Source organism: Amphiura filiformis, unplaced genomic scaffold (genome assembly GCF_039555335.1).
Source record: "Amphiura filiformis unplaced genomic scaffold, Afil_fr2py scaffold_109, whole genome shotgun sequence".
NCBI classification, from domain to species: Eukaryota; Metazoa; Echinodermata; class Ophiuroidea; order Amphilepidida; family Amphiuridae; genus Amphiura; species Amphiura filiformis.
In genome coordinates this window covers 154,587-181,790 of record NW_027305573.1, presented here as the reverse complement: position 1 = coordinate 181,790, position 27,204 = coordinate 154,587, and the positions used below count along the sequence as shown (strand labels likewise).

General features: G+C 36.5%; 1 protein-coding gene across 1 annotated transcript; it reads right to left on the bottom strand.

Moving 5' to 3' along the window:
* Nucleotides 1-785: 785 nt before the first annotated feature.
* Nucleotides 786-27,094, bottom strand: LOC140144992 (enolase 4-like). The gene is made up of 12 exons (XM_072166786.1): nucleotides 26,724-27,094; nucleotides 17,437-17,565; nucleotides 16,512-16,702; nucleotides 15,977-16,121; nucleotides 14,742-14,915; nucleotides 13,551-13,679; nucleotides 11,961-12,023; nucleotides 7,519-7,683; nucleotides 6,842-6,967; nucleotides 5,595-5,787; nucleotides 4,235-4,302; nucleotides 786-2,870 (listed from the first exon to the last, which is right to left on the bottom strand). Exons 1-12 carry the CDS (start codon nucleotides 26,886-26,888, stop codon nucleotides 2,643-2,645), a joined length of 1,776 nt encoding a protein of 591 aa, XP_072022887.1. The 5' UTR covers nucleotides 26,889-27,094; the 3' UTR covers nucleotides 786-2,642.
* Nucleotides 27,095-27,204: the final 110 nt, after the last annotated feature.

Genomic DNA, 27,204 nt, shown 5'->3' with positions numbered 1-27,204 from the left:
TAATTTATATTTGTTTCCACATAGACATGCCAAGTGAATATAATTAAAAGTATTATTTACAACTATACTACAGTAAATATACAAGATTACCAACAGAGTGCCTGCTACCAAGCTATATCCATAAGCATATGAATTAATCTGCATCTGCATATCAAAGTGAAGGGGACTACTTAAAGGTTATCCAAGAATGTCTTTAAAAATGATTATGGGTTAGAAAAAGAGTACTGTTGATGGATATTATAGTGGTACCCTGATCAGACCTACAATCAAGTGCAAATTTCCCTAGGACACTTGTTCATATTTCGTGCCCTCTGTTCAATAAAACCGGTCATATGAAGTTCACCATGTGATATTTTATTTGTATAGTTTCCAACCTATTTCGAATCCCTCCCTCCCCACCAACCAATGTTGGAGCAAAAATATAGGCCATTTAAAAAATGGCCTATATTTTTGCTCCAACATTGGTTGGTGGGGGAGGGGAGGGTCATTGAACTATGAAAGTGTCCCAGCAAATTTGCACTTGATTGTAGTTCTTTTTTCTTTCGGTGTATGCCAGTGGTGTATACTAGGTTGACAGTTTAGAAATTGATAAATAATGTGTCTGAAGTCAGAAAAACGAAACACACAATAATGAGCGAGGTGCAGCCAAGCCCTTAATTGTTTTGTTTTTCTGTATGAGGGTACATTATTTATTTATTTTTATTCATTATTTATTCAGGAAATTCCATCGATACAAATGTACTGGTCTCCCTGGAAGACTGAAATATTCTTAACTAGTATATGAATGATAAGAAAGTTAAAATTACATACATTACATAAATTAAGAATAAAGAATTAGATGTCATATACAAAACCAAACATTATAATAAAAACAAATGCAATGTTTGATTTAAACTTTAAATCCATAAAGGATGCTGCAGATCTGTCTTTCTATTCTGTGATTCCAAACAGTGTGATTAAAAAGAAAATGACACATTTGAAATAGTTTACATGGAGGTAGAGGCACTAGAGCACACATCATGTGACAGGGTGTAACACAGAAAATATTAGACACACAATTACCTCCAATGCTTGGTGTGAAATGCGTAACACTTTATTGAAGTTTCTGGAGGTGAGCCCAAGCTAAATTGATTCAGAATCAATCAAAGATCTCAAAACAAGTTTCAAATCTTTGTTCTAAGATTTGGTCACGAACTCTACAGGATGGACTTCTACTATATGTTATCCAAAACTAAACATACATTACAGTGAGCAGTGACATGGGGCAGTGAGATTACTTTTTATGGCTAACACATATTCGCACATCTACATAAACACAACGCTCTCACAAATATACACAAAATACTTGCTTCATCTTAAAAATTATATTGCACTGCAATAAATTTTTTGACCGACTAATGGCGACTATACATGAATGCCATTGATCACTTTAATACAAACATTGACAACCTGGCAAGTATGACACTCTGATGTCCTACATGTACCTGCTAACATGTCATTTATCTTCTTGATGAATTTATAAATAGTGCATGTATATCATCTAAATATATATCATCTAAATATATATCATCTATATATCATCTAAATGTATATCATCTAAATATACTTTTAGCCATTGGACGGATATAATTGGGACGGAATGGTTTACCAACAAACAGTTTAATATAGGCAGAGTTCTTGAATTGGCAAGTAAAAGGACAACTTGTATAACATCTTGTCTATCATCTCCATACAGACTTTCAAAACATACCCTAACCAAATATTTTGTCCTTCACTCATGTAAAATGATACCCTAAACATGTAAACATTTATACTGAATACAAGGCAATAGGATTTTGCTGCAACTTTCAAATCTTGGATTACTTTCATCTAAATGTATGCTATGACATCAATATTGGGACCATTGCAACAAATGAGGTGTCATAATGCGCAGAAATAAATTCTACTTCAACTGCATATCCCAAATTTGGCATACCATCAACCGTTTAGGAATAATGGCCATTATTTATGGAAGGTAATTACTTTTTGGTAGATGTTAATTTCCCATTTGTGAAAATTGCAACAACCTATTAAAATCTGAGTTCTTCTATCATAAAATCAGCCATCATTTATATTTTGTAATTTGTTAATAAATCATAGACAGTAACACTATGGCTGTCCAAAGATTTTTAAAAAAATCTGAGTTCTTCTATTGTCATCAATATCCTAAGGAAATATCACCCTTTTTGTATTTTTCTGTTTTCATACAATGTTAACATTAAGTATCTTGCCTAACTATGACAAATTACCTTCTTCCTTTTTGTATGCAGATGATATACAAATTAAGTTGAAACACAAGTGACCCCCAGTCCCCCACCCACCTGGCATATTGCTCATCATAGGTTCTTTATGCCAGGCACACTCCCCATCATTTAGGCTCTTTATGCCAGTTGCCGCTAATTGACCTTTTCGGTAAATCCCATAAGCCTTTGCGAGTACACTTGAGAACTCGTCATTTGACGTCACGCTGATCTGCACCAATGTCCACATCGTTTATCGAATATTGTTACTGCGCATTGTGACGTCAAATGACAAGTTCTCAGGTGTATTCGCAAAGGCTTATGGTATTTACCGATAAGGTCAATTCTTAGCCTACTCAATTATTATGAAGCTTGTCCATTACTAGTCCCATCTTCCTCCTGTATAGCATTGTCTGGTTCTGGTTCTGGCTCTGGTGGTTTCAAAACTGGGAAATTGAATGCCTCACTTGTAGTCAGTCTGTCTTGCTCCTCAAGTGCTTCTGATATTTGGATCAGTCTGTTGTACTGGGCTACTCTCTCACCTCTGGAAGGAGCCCCAAATTTGACAAACTTGGCTCTTATAGATACAGCCTGGAAAAACAATAAGTAGTAATGGCTGCCTGTGTGAGTAAATTGTATTTAGTCTGCAAGGTATTTCAGAACTTCCTATTGCTGGAGACATTTATTTTATAATCAAAATTTTATACACAGAAATAGGAACCTAACACAATCATACTTTCAAAGAACTTGAACTTGAATAGTGTGCATCAATCTCATGATTTTATTAATTAAATGTAACTGCCATGAACATATTAAAGTTAATTTTTTATTACTTCCATGGTCCAGGTACACGCTGGCGAATTGTGATCACGTAGAAGTGACAAGGTTATGACTTGTTGTCAAGTGTGTTGATCAGCCAAATAGCGTGATTGTTTATCTCTTCTGTGTGTACGTTTGGTGCACAGCTCGGGCCGTGGAAGTAATAAAAAAATTAACTTTACATGTTATTTCAATAACAACAAGAAAACAGCCTTCAATGAATGAGATGCGATCAAGCTGTTAAATGAGTCATTTCTCAAGCAAATTCAAAATTCAGTTTTCAATTTCATTGTATCATACAATGAAATTTAAAAGTACAAGTGCAATTTGCACAGATTTGTTTCAATGAAAACTCCATCACAATTTGATTTCCGGTTCTAAAGTTATGGTCATTTAAGTGTTACTCAGAACAATAAAATACAAAAGAAGTTGAATACTATTATTTGGCTATATCTTGAAATTAATATTAGCGACAGACAACTCATTTAGCTTCATCACATCACAAATACCCATAACTAACCTGAATGCTACAAAATACTACAGACTGGGCCAGTGCTTCCCCAGTCAGCGGGCAGGGATGGGCAACACAAGGCACATCCAACCTAACCTTCCTCATAGCATTAGGCAAAAAAAAAAAAAAAGGTTTGTCTCAAAGCTCACAAGAAATTTAAAAACAAATGCGAAATGCGATTTTTTTTTTTTTTTTTTTTTTTTTATTCCCGACTTTTTCATGGTATTTTGAGAAAAAGTCTGATTTTCGCCGATTATTTCAGGAAAAAACTTTAAAAAACATTTTTTTAAATAAAAAAATTTCCGCATTTCTTTTTTGTCAAATCGCGCGATTTTACAAACGCGCCCGCAAGCTTTGAGACAAACCCTTTTTTTTTTTTTTTTGGCCTTAGGATTAGATGAAAATGAAAAGACAGTACTCAAAGAAAACTGCTCAAAGTACTAGTTAGTTCAAATCACTGTAATTACATTCTCATTCCAGGTCAAATTCAACACTGGTCAAGTATGCTTTTTGTTTTTCATTTTTTAAGCCAAAGTGTATTATTTAATGGCTTTACAGCAGGCACAACAGGACATCACATTGTCTATTAATCAGTAAATCAAAAATTGAAACAATAATTACTTACCAAATCAGCCAGGATTGTATCTGAAGATGCTCCTGCAACATCTGATATCATCACCAATGTCTTCTCATCTACATTTAAAATAAAGATGAAAAACAGTTTCAAGGTTTTGAGATTAGTGATTGAAATTTGAAATCAGAGACAGGAGGAAGGTCAAGAAGATGACTAATCATGCTAATAGAAGAGTATGTGGTTGAAGGTTTGTTACTATTGGAAAAACATTTTTCAAGAACTACCAAACCAAGCATGTTATATATTCTTTCTGTGTTTGATTATATTTCACAAAAAAGACATTCTCAAAGGAGGGTAGTTTTCTATAAATGCCAAATGATGTAGAAAACTCACAAACAGTGTTCGAAATAAGCACTTATCCTCTTGTCCAAAAATCACTGGGGACAACCATATTGAGCTATGTACTTATCCCCTGGACAACCAATATTTGGATTAACTTTGCACTCAAAAACATGACATATATTTTGGGGACAACCAAAATGTTTTGAGGACAAGCAGAATTCATGCTTTAGTTGTCCTCAGGACAACCTCCATATTTTCTTTATTTCGGACACTGCTCACAAATAATCATTTTCACCTATTACTAACAACAAGATTTTTTTAATTTCTTCCCCTTTTCTGCTTTGCATCTGCCAACAATTTACAGCAAAACTAAATCAAAACTTTTGACTCCACTATTTGCAGTGTGGCAACTGTAAATTTAGCCTGTCCTATAGAGCCTATTAGCTCCATATAACAAGGTTTTAACAGCATAATCTAGACTTTTAGATCTTTGTTTGTTTATATATTTGGATTGTTCGATAACAACCCTGTCACAGCACCAGGACGAATTGGATACCATAAAAGGCAATTTTTTACAACAATTGAATAAGTTATAGACTGTAATATTACTTCTTATTCAATGTTAGAAACCGGAGAAATACTGCTACTAAAAAAACAACAATTGCTTTTTTTTTTCAAAGCTGGATAAAGTTTTACATAAATTACTTTTGCTTCAGGGACACATTGAATTAGTATGCATTGCTAGCTGTTCAATAGAAGCAAAAGTAATTAAAATGTTGGGGTTTTTTTGTTTTTTGTTTTTTAGTAGCAGTATTTCACGGTTTTCCAACCTTGTATAACAAGTAATTTAGGATCTATAACTTCTTCTTTTTTCAAGGAGAGCAGAAGTCTGAATTTAACCTGACAGATGTTGCCAATTTAATAGATACAGACTACCCCCCTCCTCCCAAGTCAATATCCCAGCAAGTTCCCATCACCGGGAATTGAAACCTGGACTTCACACACCAAAGGTGAGTTCCCTAGCTAATATATCACTTGCTGCATATTATGCTGAATAAGTTTCTATTACCTTTTGCAACTTGTGCAGCATGTAGCATATCAGAAACTGTGGTGAGCCGTTGCAATTTGAGAGATACTGCACTAGAATGTAGTTCCCCAAAACCTTCTTGTATCAGACGTTCTGGTCTTGGGTAAACATAATCACCAATTATAAAGCACTTCTCACTAAGTCTTTCACACAGTTTGCCCCAGCCCTCTATTTCCTGGAAGTAAAAAAAACATGCAAATTATAAGCAACATTTATATGAGAACAACAAATACATGTTTCCCTGAATTAACAAAAAATTTTGTAGCTGCTTTTATTAGTACATAGCAAATTGAAACTCACTACCATGTCCATTGAATTAAGTCAAAATGGCATTGGATGATGTATCACTTTAACCATAACTCATAATAAACACTTTTTTGATTTGGCACTGTAGGATGACTAAAATCCATTGTAATGAAAGAACTATCTGGTACATGGTGGCTTAAAGGGCACTTCATAATCCACAGCCTCATCCCCCCCCCCCAACTTACTCAAAAAAAGTTGAGATTTTTATACCATCTGAAACCTAGGGCTACATAATGTTCATATACATAAATTTCCTTGCAGATTCGGTCAAATTTGTATTTTCCAGCTGGAAATTACAGCACAGTGGCCTATAAGGCCACTGTGCTGTAATTTCAGCAAATGTTGGCTTGTGCTATGTATGCTGGGATAGAAATGGAAGAAATTTGTCCCCAACAGCCCAACTTTATTGGGTGCTGTAATACATGAAATTATGTGTAACTTATAAATTCAATGTTTGAATCAACTTAAATTTTGGAAATAAGGTTGTTTTGTGGATACCTATTGAACCATACCCTAAAAACAGTATATTAAATTACAAAATACCCCTCGAATGACAATTTCTTTTAATTACCATCGTGCTAAAAGCATCCCTCCTGATATGAAATGTTGATATACAGCAAGTACATATAACCAGCCTTGTCACTACAAGGGGCAAAATTACATTTGCTGGAAAAAGGTGCCATAGTCAGGCAATTGTTTAAAACTATTTTAACCCAGGTGCACTCTGCCAATTAACCTCACTAAACCCTGGTTACACTCATGATTTGTGCAAAAACAGTTGCCACCCAACCTCACTAAACCCTGGCTACTCTCCCAAATAACTTTTAATATGTACTGCTAGTAGCATGCTTTTCTACAATTTTGGTCACTAAATTATTGTTTGACAATAAAATAATATTTCACCATATATACTAACAACTCACATGTTTCCTCAGTGGGTCTATGAGAGCAATAATGGCAGGATATCTGTTGATGAGATCCCCATAGAACTCAATCATATCATCACATGTCTTCATCACTCCTGAAGTCACCTCATATTTGGCTTTGTCCTGAATTTGTAAAAACAAACAAAATCATTGTATATAATAAGTCTTTTCGCAATTAAAGTGAGATAAACAATATCATTCCATCTCGCACATGGCAGCCGTGTGAATGAAGTCTTGACTAATCAAGAATTCCTGTGATTTTACTTTTTAATTATAACATTGACATAGCAGTTTTAACCAGGCTAAACCACTACTTATTGTGTAATATGCACATACACAGAATATGCCAAACACAAGTGCAAAGCAAGTGTGAAGTTCACCTCATTGAAATTCTGTGTGAGTTTCAAAATGTTTATTCTCTCATTATATACTTTATTCTTTGTTCTGAATTTGCAAAAAGACGTATTGCCATCATCATCGTTATTATCTTTATAAATGAAATAAAATACACAATTTTCATCATCACAGTCATTGCTGTTAAATGTTGTAGTTGTTTCCCAGTCATCATTGTTGCCAACTGTCTGTATCCTGTTCATAAATAGCAATATCACTAACAGCATCGGCCTTATATCTGACATATACACTTTGCAAAAATGTATCTAAGCAGGTCTTACCATATCAAATATTTCATGTGCAGCACAGTTGATTCCAAAAAATACATCTTCTCCAGCGGTCAACCCTACATTGGTGATAGCTTCTTGCACAGTATCTAAAAGCTGCTCTGGTTTGTCCACTGTAGGACAGTAACCGCCCATGTCATTCACAAAATTGGCTGACACCTGAAAAAAAGATTAGAGTATAGCAGTAACATTAGAAACACAGAAAGTGCTGATATGAACGGTCAACTTTTGGGGTCAGCTTTTTGGGGTCTTTTGATAAAAATGTAGACTAAATATTAAAGATTATGATGCAAAAAAAGGAGTGTCTAAATCAACTTAGATCTGGTATATTTATTACAATTCACGGTTATCACTAATTTATACACTCATAGTGCGAAACAATCAGAGCAAATGCTAGTAAATTACTATCCGTGTATAAATATTTATATAATATTGGATGGCATTGAGGGTTGTATGAGAATATACTGCACGCGCCATGAATGATATTCAACGAGCCGCACGGCGAGTTGAATATCATTCATGGCAAGTGCAGTATATTCTCATACAACCCAAATAAAGCCATCCAATATTATTATTATTATATAATATGAAGCTGACTGAAACTCATAAATGAAAACATTCATGCATCAGAAACACAAGGCTGTTTATAGACACAGGCCGAGATAGGGGCAAATTGGGACACAGGGTAATTTGGGACAGTGATTTCAGAAATACTTTTATACCTTAAAATGGTCACATTTTGCCCATTTTTGCAACAAAAGAACTTTGATAATAATGTCTATTTATATTTCCAACCATTTAAAAGTACAATTCTTCATTAAACAGGAACTTCTGAGGGCCGTAAGCTTAACACATCAAAATAAGTATTCCATTTTTTTGTCATTTCTAAGCAGAGGTCACGACTTGAGGTTAAATATCTGAATCAATGGCCCGAATTAGTGTTTCTCAAATTAGAAAATAACTTCTAAACCACCTTTTTCAATTAAATAAGACAAAAATTGTTACTCTTTTCTTCGAAAATTATAAGAAAAGATTTCTTTTAGAAATGTGCCAAATTGGGGTAAAATGGGACGCCATTGATTTACTGTGTGCTAACTCAAGACTGTCCCATTTTGCCCCAACAAAAGAAATCCTTTAGTAAATCAATGGCGCCCCATTTTACCCCAGCTGGCCCATTTTACGACAGCCTCTCTACAGCAACTATTTCGCAGTGGGGTAAAATGGGACGCCTTAAAGACTCCTTAATAAAATAATGAAGCTGGAGGCCGACGGGTACCATTTTTTGTGAAACGTTAGTCTACTAGACTCTTGATGATGTACATTTTGTTTTGTAGTGGTCACTTGTCGCAAGTTGTCAGGTATTAGTATTATAGCCGAGTAAAATCTGGTGGGGCAAAATGGGACATTAGGTGGACCAATTTGCCCCACTTCCCCCACATAGGCTAGGCCTAGTCAAGGCTAGGCTGGCCTTGTTATTGTGTTGATTGAATGCACACGCACGCACCACACAGACAATTGAGTAAGCTTACCGTGAAAATGTTGTAGGCCTAACTACTGCAATACCGCCGTGAAACGAGTAACCATGTTCTCTGTGCACCGTCAATATTAAGATACTGACCTGATTAAATCAGATTATACCCGATGAAATCGCCAGATTTTAGCTGCAGTTTTGTGTTGCTTATAAAGCCATGAGGACAACGTGACTTGCTGCACATCAGAGGAGTCGTGCAGTACCAAAATTAGTCTCAATCACTGTTTGTGAACGCTTCTACGTGAATACTGCGCTTATGTGATGCGTGCATTCTGGGTATTGTGATGAGCGTATGGGTATCAAGATATATTGAACACTTTTGTAAAAATACTGAACAGTTTGATTTAAACGTCATTCAGTACTAAAAATGAGTGGTATAGATGGAAGCTTCATATTATATAATAATGTATAATATTGCACGGGTGAGCACTCCGCGTAGTATGTGCAGGGACTTAGGATGCGTTCATTTTTCTTGCGGGTGGATGCATTTATATTTGCTTGCATTTTCCAACATTTTTAGTGACAACAATTTTATTATAAAAATAGCAAAAATCACAGGATTTTTTTGTAAGAAATAGGTTAATAAATGCGTATCACTTGTTGCTCGAGAATTGTATAAAATAATGCACTTGTACTGAGATGTTGATGTGTCTAATGCAAGAGCCCCGAATCAGGGAGTGCATTAGACACATTCAACATCTCAGTACGTGTGCATTATTTTGTACAATTTCACTCTCAACAAGTGATACTCATTTATTAACCTATAACTAATTCAGGCTATCCCACAAGATCAATAGACTGTGGCACAGAGTCACAGACAATGCAACATCTGCTGCGATGTATGTAAGCATATTATCCTGTACAACAACAGACCTTGCACAAAACACCTTACAGGATCAAGCGAAGTGGTTACATAACTCCCTGGTAACGGGATCACACACTTTTTGAAATTTATAGTACATGCCATAGACATTGTATTGCGATCATTTCGATCATGGTGCAGAACTCAAAAGCATGATCCAGTTGACACAGTGATAATCGGATTACACAACACTTCGCTGGCGAATAATGCTAGGACACATATCTAAGCTGGCTTGGGTGGAATCGTAGATCAACAAACCACACACCATGATGGTATTGAGATGTTATATTCACACATTTCAAGTGTATGTGCAATCTGTAGGACAGTACCACACTCATTATTCCTTTACAGAGATAAAAGAACATTGAACACACCACTTTAAGCATAAATCAGTGATCGCTGCAGACTTCAAATGATATTTGAATGCAAGTAATACATAATTTATGGTAAGAATCCTATTTAGCAGGATCGCAAGCAGGGACAGAACAATATAATCTCTCACAAACTCATACGTATCTGTTTGTACATAAACACCAGCATAAAGACACTTGCACATTTTAAAATCATTAATAAACAAGTGCAGACAGACACACACCCAACACCCCTACCCACATGAACACAATATGTTCACAAATAGTCAAATATGCAGGTTAGAATCCTGTTTAGCAGGATCTCATGCAGCAGAATAGCATAATATTTTATCGCAAGCACTAACAACTGCTTGCACAAAAACACTGACATAAAGATACTCACATAGGTCTACACCCCTAAATGTAAGAACTGATAACCATATTGCCTTATCATGGACATGCTTAAGTTTTTACTATCCAAGTGAAGACAATACCTATACCAGCAACTGCGATCAATTATAGCCATAAGGCATTGCTGTTTTAGATCTACTGTCCACTGCACAGAGATTTCTCATGTAGGAGTCCTCATTTGCCGGGGTTTACAAACACTAAATCACATACAGATACACAGCGACAATTCACTCATAATGCCCACCTCCTGACATGTAGATTACGCAAGCAGATTCACAAAACAATACCAAAGGTAGTCTACATAATATTTAACAATCTAAAAATTTTGGTGTAAGCAAGATGGATAAATTCTTGGCAAGCAGCACTGTAGACTATTTGCAATATTAAATAACTAACTTACTATTTGATTATTGTTATTATTTGAATGCTCCCGCATTGGGCCAAGACGAGAGACTGAGGAGCAGGCATTCCACCCATACGAGAACCCGTGCTCATACGAGAACCCATGCTCATACGAGAACCTATCCTTTGTAAGTTCTTAGTACTAGGTTGCTCTACAGCGAGCTTTGAAAGCATTGATATGAATAATGAAAAGTTAAAGTTAGTAAGAAGAAAGATTGGTCTATATGAAACAAGACAAAACAGCTTTTACTAATACCAGCTAATAAATTACATCCTTCAAAAGAGTAGACCTAGTATTAGTAGCACAGGGACTGCCTTTTAAGGAGAGCGAGAGCAATCACCTCTACTGCTCTCCTTAAATCTGATAGAGGAGATATAGTAGTTGACCATTCTCTCCTTACATTCTATTGTAAATGCTCTAAACAACTCTCCTTGAAGGCTCCAGAAGAGCCATTTAATGCTCTCCTGCAAATTCCAAAAGACAGTCCCTGGTAGCAGGGACTATCTTTTGGGAATTTGCAGGGACTATCTTTTGGAATTTGCAGGAGAGCACTAAATAGCTCTTCTGGAGCCTTCAAGGAGAGCTGTTTAGAGCATTTACAATAGAATGTAAGGAGAGGATGGTCAACTAAGGAGAGCTAAAAATCACTCCTATGGAGAACAGTAGATTGCTCTCATTCTCCACAAAAGGCAGTCCCTGTAGTAGACAGAAAAAGAACAGATAAACCTACTGATGTTCTAACAGTTGCACTGTAAAACGTATCAGTACCAGTATCATTCAGACAGGATTGTGATTACATATGGAAAAAAAGTGTTAAAAAATGGTTAGTGATTTGAAAATGTCAGAATGGTTCATATTTTGTGACATATTTATACTTACACCTTGTTTAGCTGTCAGCATCTTGCCAACTTGATTGAAAACATATTGCATTTGCTTCAATCCCTGTTCAACATAAAAAATAGTAAACTTTAAACATTTACCTTAAATAATAGCTGAGAATTCAAGGTAAACTTTGAAGAATTATGTGGTGCGATCAAACAAAATGAGCCTGATGTCATCATTTTATTTTCACAACATTACAAATATTAGCTTAATGTTGCTGAAAATACCATGTTCTATCACTTTTTGTTACAAAGTTATTCAAAATGTAGTAATCATAAAAACAAAGGGATTACAAAAGAATACTAGGGACATTACTGTTAGTTCAGTTTGTTTAGTTTATAATTGAAAAATAAAATGAAATTCATTACATAATTTGTGTATTGATATGTACTGCACCAAAAAGTATCCGTACACTTGGAAAAAATCCTAATTTTAAAACTGAACCATATTTGGGTAAATTTATTTTTATGCACTAATCCAGCACATTATGATGACACCCCATTGAATACAATATGACTTCAAGAAGTAAAGTTACAAGCAATTGATTAGAAGAATTAGGTCCAGTTTTAAAAGTGACAAACTGGTCTATACAAGGCGAAAAGATTCCAACAAGCGCAACAAAGAGACAACACAGTTTTTTCAGTGAAGTTTAAAGCAGTAAAATTTTATTTGTTTTTCCTTCTCTGTACTTTTCATAACTTTCATGTTATTTGTTTTTAAATTAAAGGCACACATAAATTAGCTATTCACCACTCTAAAACCAGAAGTCCAGTCTGTGGATTTTTGGATAAAATGCTTGTAACTTTGCATTTTTGGTGCAGTATAGAATGGTGTGCACCCAGTTGGAAGCAACATGCTAGTTGCGTGTTGTATAATGTGTGCTGGAGGCGTTATTTCTTTCTGCAACCATAATGGGCCGCAATGCGATAACACGTAGTACATACATGTAATTATAGGCCTATGAGGCTAGATATAACACAAGTTTATTACCATTATTATTTCCTCTTACTTAATAAAATAAAAAGAAATCGATAGAATTAAAATTATACAAAGGTTTACCTGGGGTTCGAACCCACAACCTATGTATCCATAGTCTAATGCCTACACGACTGTGCTATGATTCAATTGTGCCAGAAAGGTGTTTGTTTATGATACTTATTGATTACGGAATAAAGTGCATACACACAATATACTATTACTAGTATATTAGTACTAATGAATACGAATATAATCCTAACCCTAACCCTAATCCCTAACCCTAACCCTAACTCTAACCCTAACCCTAACCCTAACCCTAACCCTAACCCTAACCCTAACCCTAACACTAACACTAACCCTAAACCCTAATAACCCTAACCCTAACCCTAACCATATAAGACCCTAACCCTAACCCCTAACCCTGACAATAATGAACCTTGCCTCGGACGATGCGGTTAGTGATATATTGCGGCCCATTATGGTTGCAGAAAGAAATTAAGCGTGCTGGAGTAAGTTCCTCTGTGATTACAATATTGAAGAGGCAGACATCCTTTGTATATCTAAAATCCAATTTACAACTGATTGCCTGCATCTATAGGTTAACATTACCTTCTTCAATGATGTCCCAGGCTTTGGTATAAGCAGTAGTTCTTTGATGACATTCTGTTTTCCTGCTGCTGCTCGACCAGAATTCATAACATTCAACATTGGGGTGGGTATTTCATACTTTTCCACAACCTGAAAGATACATACAACAAAAATAATTTATACAAATATCTCCTGCATAAGACCAAAGACTCAAAACTAAACTATCCAACATCATCACAAACAGAAATGACCAGCTACATGCCAATTCCATCAATTCCCATGCTATTTAAATTTTCTGCCCCTGACCAATGCATTAAAGGACCATGACTATTATTTTGAATATGTTCTGCAGCAAGGTACAAATCATCCCTTATCCATACACTCTGTGTATCCGTGGGTATGCATCCTTGTGCAAAATTTTGCAAAGTAGTGCCTGATGAAGAAACACGATTCACAAAACACTAAAAAAGGGTGGTGTTTCAAAACACATTTTTGCCAAATTGTAAAAAGGGGCTTTCTTTATCTATAAATCAAGTAAAATAAATATGGATATTCATCATTGTTCTAAACTCTTATTTTTGGGGGAAAATATGTGACCCCTCGGCACAACTGAGCCCTGAAGTCGCCAATCATCATTTTTGAGATATTCAACCAAAATATTCTGCTTGAAATTAGCTTTAAAATGATGTATATCATGTCTATAGTACTTGACATTTAAGTACTGAAAATCAATAAAACAGTCAATAAATCCTTTGTTTCCTATTGTTTATTGTTAAGTTCGATGAAGCATATCTCAATAGTGGCACTGGCGACATCCGGGCTCAGTTGTGCCGAGGGGTCACATATGAGAAATTTCACTGACTCAAGCTCAAGAAAGGTGACTCAATATATTTGGAAAATCAAATTCTTTAAAACATAAAAATGTTGTCCCTTTCACACATGCAAAGCACATAAATGTTTCTTGTAAATGTGACTTATTCCTTATGGTATTACTGACATTTATACATTGTTATACTGGTAGTCTACAGTGTTTTTATTAATGATAATCATCATGATCATGTAATATATCAAATGAAAGACTAGTACACCAGAAGTCATAATTTAAAGATGTCTGCCCATGATATGCGCACTGGGTCATCACCTTGCCAAGGTGAAAAATAGTAGGCCTATATCAATTCTATCAATTAGAAAACTTAAAATGAGCATACACACCTCGCTGGTTAGACCAATGATGTATTCATATGGTTGGCATTTTTTCAGAGCAGCACCGGTCATCAACACAGCCTGTGACATTGAGCATACAGCACTGCATCCTATGAGTAACTCTTCTTTTGGCTCCTCTGGTATCACCATGCTTGATTTAGCACTGCCAATTTTTTTCTTCCCCTTTACAAAAAAAATAAGTGAAGTAAGTATATACAAGTGAAACCAACACACTCTATTTTTTTCACCAACAACCAATACTTTTCCAGCAGTAAAAAACAAACCAAGTACCAAGCATAAATGAACACCCCTAGCATATTTTCTTTGAGGGTTAGGATTTAATTAAGGTTAAAAGGTTTGTGATAGGAAGATCAGGGTTAAGATTTTGAGTTATTCTGAAGCATTGCATGATACTGAATCATGTAATTGTCAGCAGGCTTCAGCTATTACATGTATTTGATAATATTGCAGGTATATTGGGTGGACATGTTTGATGTTATTGGGAAAGCAATTCAAAGTTCACCACATGGTAAAAGTCACTAGTTTCAAACATACAGGCTTGGATATAATGATATAATCACTGGAAATTGGTAGTAACAATCAACAACTATTATTATACTGCATGGGGTACCAGGTTACAAGAAGCTTATTTCCATGAAATTAATACATGAAAACAGGTTGAGGTGCTAATAATATCCACACAGTTAAATGACTAAAACACCATCAAACACAAGCTAACATAAAAAACATACCATAGATGAATATATCTTCACCATGAAAGAAATGAGAAAAAGATGTGAATGAATCACTATACAAGATATAATACTGAGGCAGAATAAGATTACACAAGAAATGCGCACTTTGGTTATTCCACCATTAATGTTCAATATTGAGTTTTCATGTGTGTGTCATAAAATGAAATGAACTATCCTATGTATTTAAAATGTATTGAGAAAATTTAGTGTAACCTTCCCCTTGACATGGTTCCAACCAGATGGTTTTCAATTCCAAGAAATATGTTTGCAGCATATTTTAAAGCCACAACTCTGTTTATAAATATACAAGATGTTTAGTGGCAAATCACTCGAGACATAAAAATAAGATGAATACTGGATTTGGTGATGGGTGATGGATCATACCTCATATCTACTGTAACTACATGATGAAGTGATACACTTGCTATGCATAAAGCATTTTATCATGACAATACAGACTACAGTTTAGGAACATGACATAAATACTACCTTTGGCGATACACTTTTAGCTGGTGTTTCTTTAACTGAAGGCAATGAACTGTTGCTAGGGTCAGCTTCTGCTTCTGCTGCTGCTTTCTCTTGCTCTATTCTCTGTTTTTCATCTTGTTCTTGTTTCAATGTGTTGGCTAGCTCCCTGGTTAAAAATAAAACAATAAATGCATCAAATAGATCAATATAATGGAATATAATGTGGAATCATTTAGTGCTCACAGGCATCGAACCAGTAGAACTTAGTGATTATCATAAACTATATCATATTTGTGACATGATCAAGGGGAATGAGTCACATGTCGGCCCTGGTCGAAAATTACTTTTACACATGTTTCTAAAGAGGCCATTTAGAGCTTTCAGAAACTGGAAACCCCATGTTGATACGACTTTTCTTTGTGAAGTTACGTGAATTTATCAATCGCTGAAAACAATATAAAACAAAAGAATTTTAAAACTTTCTTTGCCAATATCTCAAAATCAATATTAGCGACATCCGACTCTTTTCTCTTGATCGTGTCACATTTGTACTTACAAAATTAGATTATCAATGACTTGCTGTTGACAGGGGTCCCGATTGATGAGTGCTGGAGCCAGGTGAGTCTGTATGTGCTCAATAGCTGCATTAATGTTGTCCTGTCGTTCCTTGTCATCCACTTCCTTCTTCTCCTGAGGGGCATTTTCTGGTAGACTATTATAACTTGATGCTGTACTGCTGCCAAGGAACTGAAACAAGTCACCACTGATTATATTAGCTGGTTTTGCAAAATTAACATTTTAGATTTTCACAAAATAATCACAAGACTGCTTGTTTACCAAAAACTGAGACATCCCACCAAGAACCTACAATCAAGGAATATTGTTGGCACAGTCTGGCATCACCACAGGCATACATCATAATATCATAGTATGGAGCTGGTATATAAACAGTAAGGCCTGTCCAAATGTCAAAAGCTGAAACACACACATACGATGGGTGTAACCGCCACCCCTCTCCCCATTTTCAATGTTGATGAAAGCACTTTTGCCATTGTGCTCTGAGTCCAGTCTCCCCAACATTAATTCAGGAGTGGGGGATGGGAGAGGGAAGGGGAGAGGGGAAGGTTTGTACTTCTCATAGGTTATACTAATTTTACTGAACTATCAGAGTAGCCTCAGAGTGACAATGAAGAGTTCCAACATATTTCCAATGTGTCAACTATTTTTTCCTTTGACTGTAGCATAAAGTCATGCACCAACAATGCATACAGCCATATATCATGTGGGTCAATGACCCCAACAGATTTCAATAGAAAATAATATTTGAGAGCTTGATTAGAAATCAATTGTCGCTTTACAGCTGAAAAACAGCATTAACTTGTTAGTCCACTTTTATCAGATGGGTTACATGGAGACAAGCTACAGATATACCAATCACTCAAATTGTGGAGCAATCCTACATGCCAATTTGCAAAACTTACCTTTTCTAGCCCCTTGACAATACAGTAAATGTCTGTCTGTACAGTTGGCTGACCTTTGCTGTCCAAAATTTCTCTTGTGACAATCTTGCTGATGATGGGAGTCTTGGACAATGTCTCAAAGTACTCGGACTAAATATTGAACAAAAAAAGTATAATCATCAAATCACTAAAAATCATTATATTTTTGATACATATACATGCAGGGCTGCCTGAGATACTCCAAAATTAAAGGCTAATCATTATAAATTTATCTTACTATAAATAGCGAAATGTTGTATGTATGTAGGTAATGGGTATGAAGATCGAAAGGCTCCGTGAGTTTGGATCCAAATATCGCCAAATTCACACGGGAGATTGATGAATATACGGGGAATGCATTGCACTTTATTTGGTTGAAAACGGTCAAGAATTAGCCTTAAAATCAGTGAAAATGTAGTTGGTTGCTATCCTAGGTAAACAGAGAAAAATAGTTGGTTGCTAGCCTTGCCACTCATGTCTTAAAAGATGTCCATGACTTCATGGTCTAAAAAAAATTAGCCCATGATAGGGACAGGCACATCTGAGCGAGGGCGCTATTTATTTTACTTGATAATAAAGCCCTATGTAAATCAGTGCCATTTTGTGCCACTGAAAACACCATTTTTGGAGAAAATGATGAATAAAACCAAAATGAATTGTTTTTAGATGCTCTAGTTTGCATTGACAACAGATTCAATGCTTTAGGAAGCAGAATGCAACATTGACTTCACTTTTGAATATTTTTTTCTGTGAGATATGCCTTGCTGAAAATCACCGCTTTGGTCAAAAAGGGGGTCAAAAGGGGCATTTTGGGAAAAATTCTATTTTGACCCAAAATTCATCTTCTGACAAAAGGAAAACATGGTTTGACAAAAACTTTCATCCTTTTCACATAACAACTCCAGTTTTTGTGTGAACTCTGACCCTCTACTTTTGGACCTTACTCCTACCCCTGACTACACTGCAAAATATTTTTCACCCTCGAGATTTAATTTTCACCCCATGTATTGGGATTTTCTGCAAGCTCGGGAGTGAAAAACACGGGAAAACAACCCCTGACTTTCGGGCCTTAATGCTACCCCTGCTGGGAGAAAGCACTTTTTTGTTATCACTTGGGAAAAATCATTGTTTTTGCCTAAAATGGGCCCAAAATGGCCGAAAAATGGCAAAATTTGACCAAAATTAGCAAAAAAATCACATTTTTACCACCTTAAAAATAGAATTTTCATACAAAATTTCACAGATGTGTTGGAAATGATAACATACATAATATTCAACAAAAATTAGATAAAATTACAATGAAAACAAAAAATTGACAGGGGGGCACAAAAATTATCAAGTCCCACCATGCACTCCTATGGTAGGCCTAAGTCTTATCAGAGAAAACGGCCCAATGTTCCGACAGTAATTTCGTCATAACTTCACTTAGCAATACAGTAGAAGATTGGTTTTGGTGTCAAATTGTTTCTGAGAAGTTCTCTCTTCCAATAAACAACAATTCATGTTAATAGAATTAATTTGAAATTTCTATGCCTGTCCCTACCCATGGGGTGCATCATGCCCCCCTTTTGTCAACCAGATTTTATGTAGCCAGTTTTAAAATGTGCCAAATGATGAAATAATAAGATTCCCAAAATTTGAATTCATTCTGAGTTCGTCTTATGGGTCCTCCGTTTGAATGAATAATCCATATGAACATAACGCAATAGGCATATGGCAGCTATACATTTTCTAAAGTTTAATGGTACATATAATGGCTGCTATGTACTTAAAATTTATGATTAGAATTATATGTAATTGGGGTTTGTTTTCAACTAAACTTAATGTTAAAGTTGAAATGAATATGGCATTTACATCACAAAAATGAATAGCTGCCATGTGCTTTGACACACTTACATGCAGTGTTCGAAATAAGCACTTATCCTCTTGTCCTCTTGTCCAAAAATCACTGGGGACAACCAAATTGAGCTATATGTACTTATCCCCTGGACAACCATTATATTTTACCTCCAAATATATGACACATTTTGGAGACAACCAAATTGTTTTGAGGACAAGCAGAATTTATGCTTTAGTTGTCCTCGGGACAACCTCCATATTTTCCCTATTTCGAACACTGCTTACATGTATGTAGCATAGTGTGCTGCCATTTACAATTAATAGCTGAATTTGAACTATATTTCAAAGCACACTTAGGCTAAAAACTTTAACCACAGTTCATGTGGGATGACTCTCTTAGTACTCCTTCAATGTTTGTCTTCAAAAAGTTTATGTTTATGCAAATTTGGCCCAGGGTTCTTCCTGTCCTGTTCAACAGCCTGTAGAACATTTTGATAATGGCGCTCAGATTTTGCAGTGCTGAGGAAATCCAAGCTCAATTTCACTGCACACTCGGCTGCATCGTTGACGACATTGATGGCACTGATGTTTATTTTAGAAATCTGATAGTAGCACACATAGCCCAGTTTTCCACTCTCTCGTCAAGAAATTGATGGTCGATCTGTAATATCCTCATCATGAACCATGAGTTGGGTCCTACCAAGTCTGCGAGTGAAGTTGACTGTGTGATGTTGTCTGGGAAGGTTCAACCGGTTACTTGCTTGGGAGTTATAACTTCTTCTGCTGGTGTACCTCTAAAAGTTTAACCGCAATTGCTTGCTTCTCTGGCGTTTTAGTGCCTTTATTGCACTCTGTGATACTGAAGAATTCACAGAATCGTATGCTAATAGGCGCTTGTAGAGGTCAAGATCGTTCCGGGGTGCATCAGCAGTCTGACTACAGGTTATCCACCAGGAACTATAGATGATAGTTGCAAATATAACAAAATCATGTACATGTATCTTGGGTAGCTGATGCTTTGTTGTGACTGTTCCCTGTGGCAGCTGGGCGATGTTATTTTCCAACATGGTGATCTTCATCGAGTCCCGGCATCGAGTACAGTACTTTGCCATCCACCTTGCCTTGTACATTGCACCAGGTTGCTTAATATCAGCACCTTCTGATCACCCAAGAGTATTTAGAGTACCTTACATATAGCTCAATGAATTCAAAGTAGTCATCTCTCTTCGTTTCTGCCTTTGACTTTCAGATCTCAAAAAGTATCAATTCGCATACTGTCTAATAATTCTGCATAGTATCCTTGCTGGTGGAAACCCAGCTTTCTAAGAATAGTGCCCTTGGATATACAATGGAAGTCCATGTACTATTTTATCTCATTGACTCCATATTATTAGGCCTAAGACGAATCTTCAATTACATTGTCAGCCAAAGATGTTTTTAAATGACTTTTCCTCCACTAGAAATACACATATTTCAATGTGGTAAGTGTAAAATACAAGAAATGTATATGGCAGCTATTTGTTTACATGATTAATTATGGGTTTGGAACAGCTGCTCCATGTTAAAATGTAATGGTTTTGGATTGCCTGTATCACTGTTAAATAACATCCCAAGTGCCTGGTTACTTAGAGCAGCCAATTTTATGATTTAAAATCCATGTTATGTGAAAAGCTGCCATATGCTTATTGCGTAATGTTCATATGGGTTATTCATTCAAACTTTCGGGCCACGGAGGACCCATAAGACTCGGAATGAATTCAAATTTTGGGAATCTTATTATTTCATCATTTGGTACATTGTAAGACTGGCTACATAAAATCTGGTTGACAAAAGGGGGGCATGATGCCCCCTAGGCCCCGCCGGGGGGTCATAAAAATATTGACTCCGGTCACCAACACCTAACCGATACACCACATGGGCATAAAAATTATCATGACCCCCCTTCCGAAGAAAATGACAGCCCTTGGATACAGTAGGTGAATGGTCAGCTTTCAACAGCTGTATGTGATCCCCGGATGCGATCCAACTGCAATCATATATCGCGTATGTCATAATTATAGTACCCCATGGTATGTTATTAATGCGCGAAAGCAAAATTGATTGCAATGCACTCAAATTATTCGCGGTGCGGCACGCTATGCCCGCAGGTTCGTGTGACGCCGTGATTGCAAATGCATTTTATTATTTAAATAAAAAAGGACCTCTAAAGATAGGGGAAAAGAGGAGAGCAGCCTTTTTATGGTCCAACCGCAATGTCGTAAAACTACACCGAGTTGGAAGAAAAGAAAAGGATTGGGAGTAGATTACACAGAAACAAAATGAATGTAATGTTATTGCTGAATATAATTGTTGATGAATCGTTGTAGTTTAATTCATTAATCATCGTCTAACAAGCGTAACATGATAATTAGCTGAGACCATCGAGCTATTAATAGAAGGAGAATCCACGAATTAGCCCAGTTCCCTTTGTACTATGAGTCGATACTGAACAATCAGGTATGAATGGTGCACTATCGATTTGCTAAGCTTTGAGCTTGGCCGGTTATGAACCACCGTTATCGCGACTTCTAAGCAGAATGACGTAATTTTGTACCCACAAAGCATTGTGGCCGTGACCATTAACAAAGGAAAACAATTTACTTCCGGTAATTTTATAACGCCAATATTTCTTATGGCCAAGCTTGGCGGATCGTAGAAACAACATTGCCAGTCTTGGAAAACCTTTCCAAATCATTTCCACTGGTTTAAAAGTCCCGCAGACATCCGCCAGTATTGCTAATCACAATCAGAAAAAATACATAAATTCACCGTAACTTTGGAAGGAAATGAGGGAATTCGATTAGGTTTTCGCTAAGTAAATCAACTTGAACTCGGAAACACAATGACGCAATCGAAGAACAAGTGACCGATGCAAAAGGGCACTAATACCATCCATTTCCGGTACGGGTCACCTGGGGGTCGGTTTAAATTCAATTTTAAAATAAATGATCGATATTGTCGCATAACGATCATAAACATCAAAGGCCGTGTTTGAGGGACTGCTCTGATTAAATCCATTCAAGTGATGACTCGGGTTGACCCTATTGAGTGGATTAGGATTTTTCTGTGGAATCTCCTTCTATTATAGCCAAAATAACAATTTCTCGATCATGAGAGGATGTACCTTCTGCGTCAGGGTACTTTTCATAGAATAACACGATCGCGCGACCTGCATGACCGAACCTTGACCTTGCCTAGCAACGACCGTGTGATTGGTCAATTCTCAAAAGCTGTGTTTGCGCCCGTAAGCGCCGGTAATTGCGTAGTACGCTCGGCGCAAATAACTGTGCATACCCAAGTTGGCTCTCATGATCGAGAATTTAACATTTTGGCTATAGTAGCTCGATGCTGAGACTTTTTTTTAAATCATTACGGTACATAGTGGCAGCGCAGTGGGCTTGTCATGTACGGTACATGTAGTAATGTTATTAATGCACAATTGACTGCAATGTGCGCTCAAACTTGTACGCAGCGCGGTGCGTTATGCTTGCAGGTTCAATATTCATGTGACGCTGTGATTGCGCATGCATTTTATAACTCTAAAAATAGGGGAAAAGAGGAGAGCAGCCTTTTCTATGTCCTATCGCAATGTGGTAAAACTACAGACACGGAAATAAAATGAATGTTATTGCTGAATAAAATTGTTGATGAATCGTCGTAGTTTGATTCATTAATTAATCGTCGCCTAACGAGCGAGCGTAATCATAATGAGCTGAGACTTTTAAATCGTTACAGCGTATTTCAAACTACAACACGAACACGCAACCTTGGATACTGATAATACTAGCTAATCGCAGGTGTGTTGGTATGGTTGGATTCACTTCCACGTTAGGCACTCACAGTCGCACATGCTGGCGTAAAATACATCCATCCATGCATCGCCATCGCGGTACGTAAAAAAAAAGACAAGCGGCTACGGGACGACAGGTAACCTTGTCAATCAAAGCACTCAGCTATTGTTCTCTCTCTGTGCCTGTGACTGTTATCCATTCAATGACATCAATCGGAAGTCGGGGTCACAATGCTGGGCCGACTATGCCGAAATAGTTGGAGGGAAAAAAGAAAGAAAAAAAAGAAAAGAAACAAGAAAGAAAGAAAGAAGAGAAATAAAATGATGAATAAATATATATATACGCTCATATATACATAATTAATTGTAAAAAAATAATAATAAATAAATTTAATTAATTCATAATTAAAGAGAAAATAAACAATTATGTATATAGGCCTATGCTTGTACAAATCTCAAATCAAAATTGAAATAAAACAAAATAAAATTACATTAAATAAAATAAAATAAGCTGAAATATATCATAAAAGTATAGGCCTATACTAGGGTGCATCTATAGCCCCCATAGTTTGCAATATTTTTGTCCATAGCCTTAACATGTTCCACTTGTCCCAAAACTAATCCCTACCAAATTGTATTTAATTCGGAGTTTGTCTTATGGGGCCACCACAGGCTTGAAGTCCGAAAATGGGCTTGTCCATTGAAACGTGTAGTAAAGTGAACTTTGCACTCTAAAAACACACTAATATCCTATATAATGCATGTAATGTATAAAATGGAAAGAGGGCCACATGAAACTTAACTTTAATACTCTGCTGTGGGATTTGTTTCTTGGATATTCAGATGAGGGTCAAAGTTCAACAGAGTTCAATGTCAACAAAGGTCAAAGGTCACCAAATAAGGTCAAAGGTCAACAATAAACATAAATGACATTCAGAGCAAAGTAATACTGCATGTTGTGTAAATCATTGGTCTTCTTTTTATCACTCCTTCCAATAAGATCTTGATCAGGGATTCCACACCTTAGGAAGCGATGATGCAGTAATGTCATCTGTGATTCAAGCAACCTGGAGCTCTCCACAAAGCCAGGTGGATGGCAAAGCTACTTTACTCAGTAAAGATCTGTTTGCTTGAAGCCCAGATTTCACAGCTGCCACAAGGTACCATAACAGCCGCCCATCAGGTGCCAAAAGTGAGAGAATTTGTTATCTTCGCCACTCTGATCTATAGTTCGTGATGGTTATGACCTGCACTTCAGCTGCTGATGCCCCATGGCATGACCTCAATCTGTTTCACAAGTTGCTCATGTATGAGGATGTGAATCCAGCTTCCTCAAGTGCAATTAAAGCTTTGAAGCATCACCTATGGTACTTGACAGGAGAGATGGTGCCCCTTGCACTGTTTAGTGATATACCGTAGTGCCCACAGATGAGCGATGTGCACTCGCTGATAAACTCCTTGCAGTTAAACCTGCAGTTAGACATCTTAGCACCTAAGAAGCAGATTGGATTAGCCTTTGGAAAGCCTGAGTTTCCAACCAACATCAATGCTGCAACATTTCTTGGAGACTTGGTCAATGAGGACTCATGGTTCACTATCCACATCCTGCAAATAAACACCGACTTTCTCACTGAAGATGTTGATACATGGTCCAACTCTCCAGCATATCAAGAATCCTTTGCCAACATTGGAGCCATCAATGTTATCAACAACTGTGCAGAACGCGGCGTAAAGCTTAGCGTGGATTTCTTGCATGCAGCAAGAACAGAAAAGCACTACCAAAATACACTACAAGTTGTTGAACTAAGCCGCAAGAACGAACCAAATCTCTGAAAGCGCAAATCTAACACCGATGATTAAAACCAGACTCCTCAAGAAGCACTAAACTTCTTAATGAATGTAATATACAATCTACTGAGTGCTGAAAATAGCATTTTAGGATTGTAAAACTCTTTTACATAAGGCAGCTACTACTTGTTACAGCAATTAAGACTGCACACATAGCTGCCATTTATAAAAAATATGCAAATGTTTGGAAATGGTCTAAAATATCTTAAATTGATACAATTAGCAGTATTGAGAATACGGCAGCTATAATAAACCACACAAAGTATATGAATCAAAATAGCTGCCTTATGAAATTGTGGTATAGCTTATCCTAAATGTTCTGATGGCCGGTGGCCCCATATGACGAGGTCCGATTTCAATGAAATTTTGTGTGAGGCATTTATTTTGATAGTGGAACACATTTATGCTATGGACAAAATTCAGGGTTAACATTTTAAAAATAGGGGGGCTATAGATGCACCCTAGCCTATAGTATTATAATAGGTTAAGAAGTAAAAATATTATAGGCCTACTTATAATAAAGTAAGTAATTGTGTCTTATAAAGAAAAACTGTATGGTCAAAGTTAAAATAGGCCAATTAAGTAATGAAAAAGGAATGAGAAATTTCAATCACAAGGAGAAAAGAAATATTTATTTTTGAAGAAATAGGCAGAAAGACGACGAGAATCTGGGACGAGAAACAGAAAAAGAAAATCTAAATTAAAATAAGACAAATTAAATCATGAAAAATCGAATAAAAACGAAAAGAACTACATATTTTGAAGAAAAGGAAAAAAAATTCTCCGTGATGAGAAGAATAAACAAAATGAAAGGAAGAAAGAAGAAAATAAAGTGTTGGCCTAACAAAAAGAAACTAATGATCAGAAATAAAGTAAAGAAAGAAAATTCCACCATCAGAATAATTTTTTATTATTAATAATAATATTATTTAATATTATTGGATCAATCGATCAATTAGAATAGATGTCGATTCACAGGATAGCGGTCAACGGATTACTGCGTGACAACAATAGCTGAGCGGAAGGTAGTCCGAGGTGCTCTGACGATAACACTCCGATCGCCAGGCAATCTACGTCAGGGAATTTACTATGATATTGGGAATTGCCTGTCACACTTGATCGCACACAAGGTCGAAGGCAATTGGTTGGACCTCATCTGCTCAGAACATATTGACCCAGGTCAGCATACCGCCATATCCTTCCCGACATGCTTAGTAGCCAAGTCCGTAGAAGAGTGGATCTAAACACTATGTACACAAATATACATTTGGCCACATTTTATTATATAGATTAATACTGAATTTATTAAACATGGTAACAAATATTCTCTAGCAATTCGGTTATAGATGGAACTGGTAGGCATATTATAAATTCGGGATATTAAATATCTTCCTGACCAGCCAGATCTCGCGCATGGTCAAAGACGAGTATCAGACCGACGCAAACTGGCTTAGTCTCCACATCAGCCAGTTTGGTTCCGCCCCTCCACTGGGAGCGTAACCTGTGTAGGAGACTCGGTCGGACCTGGTCGGACCTCATCTCTCCCCATCGATTGTGTCCTATAATCCCCGACATTGCCCTTATGAAGTCACATCGCCCTGTCTACGTTTGTAGTACGCCAGTGGGACAACGAAAACGCTACGTGAACGAGCTAAGCGGAAGGTTACCTGTCGTCCCGTAGCCACTTGTAAAAAAAGCTGTGACCCTGTGTCAGGCTGTGTTCATTCATTTGAAATTTCTACTCTAGTCTTACCAAACGACCATAAACATCGGGTGGATTTTCATAAAACATTGAATTTAGAATATCCTCCAATTTCTGTGGAACTCCATTATCCTTATAAAACTTCACAGCTCGTTGCTTAGTGTCGAAAATATCTCTTGCTGATCTTTCTGATGCCCTGCTCATGCTTGTGGCCATTTTTTACTGACTTGTATAACATTCAAGATACGTTGAAATTTGAAAATTGTGCTTATAACCTCTTCTGATATATATAATCTTTCGAATCGTTACACAAAATTAGCCAGGAAATTGTTGCAAAAGATAAATTTATAGACAAATTGTTCGAGCAGCAGCCGACAGATTTTCACTGTTCATTTCGTCCGCCATGTTTGTTGCCATCTCGCAAAGTATTGTGGGTATTTAATACCTTATTAAACTTCAATTTACTCACTAATTTTACCTTTAAACATCTCCACTATATTGGATTTATATATTTATTTAGTTCTCTTCAACT

Bases quoted from the DNA above. Each gene is read 5' to 3' on its own strand.
- LOC140144992 (XM_072166786.1), bottom strand. From the start codon at position 26,888: ATGGCCACAAGCATGAGCAGGGCATCAGAAAGATCAGCAAGAGATATT. The intron at 12,024-13,550 runs GTAATGTTAACC...TATGTTGAACAG, and splicing joins CTGGGACATCATTGAAGAAG to GGATTGAAGCAAATGCAATA. The intron at 5,788-6,841 runs GTGAGTTGTTAG...TTTTACTTCCAG, and splicing joins TAGACCCACTGAGGAAACAT to GAAATAGAGGGCTGGGGCAA.